Below are 6,376 nucleotides of genomic sequence, written 5' to 3'. Positions count from 1 at the left end.
GCTTTTCATTACTGAATTTAACAAACACTTCATCCTTGTGTTTCAGAAAATACACCCAAAACTTTCTAAAACAATCATCAATAAACATCAAAAATAATGATGTTCACTCATTGAAGCAACCGGAGAGGGACCCCAAAGGTTCGAATGAATCTTTTTATGGAAGGATCAGAAAAAAATCGGTCTGGAACTATTGCGGGAATGATTTGGAAGATCCAAAACTAAAAACAGCGGTATTTGCTAGCAACAATATAATGGAGGCAGTCAATCAATATAGATTGATCCGAAATCTGATTCAAATCCAATATAGCACCTATGGGTACATAAGAAATGTATCGAATCGATTCTTTTTAATGAATAGATCCGATCGCAACTTCGAATATGGAATTCAAAGGGATCGAATAGGAAATGATACTCTGAATTATATAACTATAATGAAATATACGATCAACCAACATTTATCGAATTTGAATGGATGTAATTCAATATGTCCTTGGCACTGTGAATACTGGCACCGAACTTTGCCTTGCACTACTTGTCGAATACACAATTTTCACAAAAGTCCAGGTTTCCTATCTTCATACCATCAAGCAGCCCTCTCTTGGACAAAATCATCATCCTTCTCTCACTCATATGCTCTAAATGCATATGCCATAACAGGGTAGCATTCGTATCGGATAACCCTAATGATGAAGAAATCATTGCATTACCAGTTACTTTTTTACCTAGTACGTGATACAAGTCATTAACCAACTTTTTCTTCATCACTATAAGGGCTTCGTTAAAGACTTTTAGCAAACTATTCTCATCAGTATACTTATACCTTTAAAAATCTAGAGTACCCAAGAAAATTAGATTTTTTTTAATTCCAGAACATGCCAAACTTTCTAAGGCCATCACAGTACCATCATACATCTCAATTCAAATTGTTCCAATACCAACAATCGCAATGAATTTGTTGTCTCCCAACATATCCTTTCCTTCTCTCTGATAGGTAGAAAACCAATCTTTATTAGAAGTCATATAAAAGGAATAACCAAAATCAAGAATCCACTCTTTTCTAAAGTTACTGACATTGACTGACATAACCTCACTACTAATATCATTGGAATTTTTCTGTGCCATGCTAACATTAGCTTCTAAGACAGTCTTTCTCTTTTTACTTTCTAATTTTCTCTATGGACAAAGTCTTCTAATATTACCTTCATGAGGCTTCATCATGATAGTGAAAACAACATATGTTTTGATGTTTCACTTTGATCTAGACCTGCCCCTATTGCCAGAACTTTTTTCCCTGCTCCTACCTCTAGCAATCAAACATTCTTCTTGATTCTCCAAATACCTCCCAGAGTCCTTTTTCTTCAAATATTTAGATTATAAGGCAACTTTTACATCACTAAATAAAAGAGATTCTCTACCATACAACATGGTAAAGAGGGTGGTAGTGTCCACGATAAAATAAGAGCATGATCTTCATCATCAATTGGTACACTGATATTTTTAAATCTAAAATAGCTTTACCGAATTCCTCTATATGATATTTTACGAGCGCACTTCTTTCATGCGTAGGTGGTAGAGTCGATGCTTCAAGTATAATATGTTTGTAAGTGACTTGGTCATGTATATACTCTCCAATTTTAACTATAGTCGAACTACTGGCTTTTCTTCAATAACTTCTCGGAGTATTTTGTCTACTAAATATAATTGAATTGTACTATGTGCCTTCGCTAACATCTCCTCCTTATCTCCATTGGACATTCTATATGATAACTTATCCTTGCCTTCTAATGCTTTTTATAGCTCTTGTTGTACCAAAAGGACTCACATTTTAATCTGTCGGATGCTGAAATTGTTCGCGCCATTGAACTTATCGTTCTCAAATTTTGCCCTCGTCATCGCGAAACTCTAATAAAAAAAGGCTAAGGCTCTGATACTACTTCTTCAGCAGGCAAAAAGAATAACGAAACAAGAAGAACAAAAAGAAAAGAACAAGAGAAGAACAATAGAACATACTATTTATATAGTTTGATTTATTGATCTATGTGCACAGACAGAAACGATACAAAATTTAACTAATAAAAACTAGAAATTATAGAGTGCAATTTCTTTTCATAAGTTCAAATCTCCAATACATTCATCTTTCGAATATTCAATAAAGTTATAAGAAATATATATAATAAAGTAAGTCGACATAGAATTAAACTGATCTTCCAGATAGATTTGAATTTAAACCGGTATCTTATATATCATTATGGATTCGATTTTTTAGATACTGAAAACTCAAGGTATGCTCTACAAATCCAACCGTCAGAAAGTTCCGGTCCAGTCTACGAAACTTCTGAAACCCCGAAGAGATCCATTGTATCAGACCCAGTCAGTCCAATCCAGTCGGCAATGTTACATTGTGGTCTGTGAAATAGAAGGTCCAATCCAGACGGCAATGTTACATTGTGGAGCAGAAGGGACCGTACTCCAATGGTGGAACAATAGAAGATTTGACCCATCACATAGTATACTTTTCTTTAGGCCATTCATGGGAATAAAGCCACGACCATGACAGGCCCTAAGCGTCCTTCCACTACCCGTAGCCTCGGAAATCATATGATCCAAGACGGGCGACTTCGTTTTGGACCACAACGCGAGTTAGAAAGCTAAATAACACTGAGTGGAGGATGACGAGAGGCGGTGGCCACGAAAAGGTTCCAACACCCGGCGGCCCAATCAAATGCCGGATTGGTGCTTGCAATTGTGTGGTGTTTTGAAGGGGGTGATGTATCATCAAAAAATGAACGGTTATCTTATTTAATAGCTGTCTATTTTCTAACCGCCCCACCTCAAGGAATCCCATGGTCATACAGGGTTATAAAATTCCATGTGAGCCTTTCGCATTACAATAGTATCTGTTTTATATATAAGTCCCACTTATACAATATGATCATTTTCGAGTATAAATTGCTAGTTTTTTTTATATAAATCCCATATTTGGGTTAAAATCTGGCCTTACTCCACAGTATGACCTATGTTGTCCATGTATCTTATTCTCTCTCTATATATAAGCTATACAATGCATGTATGAATACATCCAATAAAATTTAAAAAAAAAATAATTTTATGGAGTGCTCGAGGCAACTCCCCCTTCTCTTCTCTGACCACAGAAGACTTCCTGAGTGGTTAGACCACCCACTCGGCAGCTTCGTTGGCTCGTTCTATTTTTTAAAAAGGGGTAGAAAACAAATCCTTCACCAACTTACAGGGCATGCAATTGGAATTTGGAAGCTACATCTTAGACTATAATTTGTTGTTAAACCAACGGAACCACCATGACAGCCACACATGGTTGGATTGGCTTCTCTTCCAATTTATTCAGCACTGCTGCGCCGGGGAAAAGACTTTGATGATCGAGAATCTTCTCCTGGTCGTGGACCGGCCTTGCATTTCATGGCTTCCACCCGTCCATTTTCTAAACGAAAAGCAAGCAAGCTCCCATGATCACACCTGGCGCCTCCCTTTCTCCTTTCCCCCCACTAACTCCTCTCTTCATTACATGGCTGCTTCGTGTATGATTGCAATCCCGCCGCGCGCGGCAGGCGTTTGAAGGAATGCTGCAGTTGGAATCAACCAACACGGTTTCTTTATTCTCTTTTTTTTTTTTGGTCTAAATTCCATGCTTGCACGCATCTCAAGCCCTTCTTTGAGAGGTGTGTGCACAGACCCAAACTATTAAATTGGGTAGACTCAATTAACTGGTGTTAGTACTTGCACGTCTCAGAAACCAAAGAGTTGCTTAACGGGGAAGGCTAAGCTGCAACCACGGTGCATTTGGGTTGATAGCTAGTGCCGCGTCAATGCACGCCATGCTGACCATCGTATGTCGCAATTAGTGGCGTCCACGCGCATGATTTCGTTGACGGGTCCCTTCCGTTCTCCCCCTACCATCACGTCCGTCCATCTTCCATCGTCCATCGTGGATATAAAATCCCAGATTGGGAAGCGTGAAGAGAGAGAGAGATCTCCTTATAATTAAAGTAACAAAATAAGCAAGAAAAACGAAAACAAAAAAACTGAATTTAATACCCAGTTCAAGTCCGGTTTCTGCTCCGTGCAGAGACGGTGGCGGACGCAGCGGCGGATCCCGACAGAGAGAAGAAAAAAAAACCGATCCGAGAAAGAGCGAGCGGGCGGGCGAGAGCCCATGCCTCTTTGTCCGCCTCCTCCGGCATAGGATAAGTTAACGTTTGCCGTGGATGGGCCAGTCCTCCTCCACCCCCTGCCACCGCCGCCCGAAACCCCCCTTCGCCGCTCCCCGGCCGTCCGCCACGATGATCCCGGAGGCCGCCATCTCCACAGACTCCACCGGCTCCGTGTGGGACCACACGGCCGACCTCCCCGACGAGTGCCTCGCCCTCATCTTCCAGTCCCTCGGCTCTGGCGACCGCAAGCGGTGCTCCCTCGTCTGTCGTCGGTGGTTAGCCGTCGAGGGCCAGAGCCGCCACCGCCTTTCCCTCGACGCCCGTGCCGCCCTCCTGGAGGTCGCACCCTCCGTCTTCGCCCGCTTCGACGCTGTCTGCAAGCTCGCCCTCAAGTGCGACCGCCGCTCCGATAGCATCGGCGACGAGGCCCTCGCTCTCATCTCCGTCCGCTGCCCCAATCTCACCCGCCTCAAGCTCCGCGCCTGCCGCGCCATCACGGAGCGTGGGATGGCCGCCCTCGCCAAGCACTGCCCTAACCTCCGCAAGCTCTCCTGTGGCTCCTGCACCTTCGGCGCCAAGGGCGTCGAGGCCGTCCTCCGGGGGTGCGCCCTCCTCGAGGAGCTCTCCATCAAGCGCCTCCGCGGCCTCTCCGACGCCTCCGCCGACCCCGTGAGCCCCGGCGCTGCCGCCACCTCCCTCCGCTCTGTCTGCCTCAAGGAGCTCTACAACGGCCAGTGTTTCGCCCCCCTCATCGCCGGCAGCCCCAACATCAAGATTCTCAAGCTCTCCCGATGTTCCGGCGACTGGGACCGGCTCCTCGCGGCTATCGCTGACGGCGTCCCGGGGATTGTTGAGATCCACCTCGAGAAGCTCCAGCTCAGTGACCGTGGCCTCGCCGCCCTCTCCTTCTGCGCCGATCTCGAAGTCCTCCACCTTGTGAAGATCCCCGAATGCACCGATGCTGGTCTCGCGACCCTCGCCGACAAGTGCCGTCTCCTCCGGAAGATCCACATCGACGGATGGAAGACGAACCGGATCGGCGACGAAGGCCTCATGGTCGTGGCCCGGCGGTGCCCCAACCTTCAGGAGCTGGTCCTGATCGGGGTCAATCCGACGACTTTAAGTTTGGGGCTCATCGCCAGTAATTGCCGTAACCTGGAGCGCCTCGCTCTCTGTGGCAGCGAGACCTTTGGGGACGCCGAGATGTCCTGCATCGCTGCCAAATGTACGGCTTTGAAGAAGCTCTGCATCAAAGGATGCCCGGTCTCGGACCAGGGGATGGAGGCCCTCGCGGAGGGGTGCCCGAAGCTGGTGAAGGTGAAGGTGAAGAAGTGCCGGGGGGTGACGCCAGAATTTGTTGAGTGGTTAAGAGCGAGCAGGGCAACACTGGCTGTCAACTTGGATATTGTTAGCCAAATTGAGCAACCAGATGCGACATTAAGTGAGAGTGGAATTCTAGATAATGGCAGCGAGCTGCTTCCAGCGATGGTGGATCAGATGGCCTCTGTGGAGCTTCCGTCGAGCAGTAATGGTCGATCATGTCCATGGAAGGCTAGGATGGGCTTTCTGGTGGGGAGGAATTTCTTCGCCTCCACTTTCAGGCGATGGTCCCATGGGAGCAGCAATCCACATCGCTCATGAAAAAAGGGAAAGAGAAGAACTCTTTCGTTCGCTGTTTACATTCTTAGTATATGCATCTGTATGTTAATTAGCTTCTTCATAATTTAGGCTGTAGCTCTATCATTATTGTTGGTGATAAGCTGTTCGCTGCTGTCTTCTGGAATTGAATTATAGGTAGTTTTGTCGCTTAAAGTGGTCGATCATTACTTTTTTCTGGCATCCTTTTCCCACCTTGGTCTATGAATTGTTTGTGTTATGTTTATTCAGACTTTTTATGTTTATAATGGCACTACCTTTCATATTCATTGGCAAGTCTAACTCTACAATCTGGAAAAGTCATTCTTTTCCCAACTTTTTGCTTATATACTGCGGTTATTTTGAATGCATGAAGAACCTAGTTCAACATGATGCTAGTTACACTAATTGCAACAGGTTTAAAGTGATGATGTCAGATCCTTTAGTGCAAGGAAGATGGATTGGATATGGTTAATTTGTTTAGCTGTTTGAACAAGAAATATTTGCCGCTTGTATGAACACCTTCTTTGGAATCCATGAAGGATCCATGAGGC

The 6,376-nt window shown here is 44.9% G+C and overlaps 1 protein-coding gene across 1 annotated transcript; it reads left to right on the top strand.

The window, feature by feature from the left end:
- Positions 1 to 3,155: 3,155 nt before the first annotated feature.
- Positions 3,156 to 6,119, top strand: LOC103724360 (F-box protein At1g47056-like). Its single transcript, XM_008815590.4, has one exon. The coding sequence runs from the start codon at positions 4,242 to 4,244 to the stop codon at positions 5,826 to 5,828; it is 1,587 nt and encodes a 528-aa protein (XP_008813812.2). The 5' UTR covers positions 3,156 to 4,241; the 3' UTR covers positions 5,829 to 6,119.
- The last annotated feature ends 257 nt before the right edge of the window (positions 6,120 to 6,376 follow it).

This window comes from Phoenix dactylifera, chromosome 1 (assembly GCF_009389715.1).
Source record: "Phoenix dactylifera cultivar Barhee BC4 chromosome 1, palm_55x_up_171113_PBpolish2nd_filt_p, whole genome shotgun sequence".
Taxonomy (NCBI): Eukaryota; Viridiplantae; Streptophyta; class Magnoliopsida; order Arecales; family Arecaceae; genus Phoenix; species Phoenix dactylifera.
This window is presented reverse-complemented; position numbering and strand designations above follow the sequence as displayed.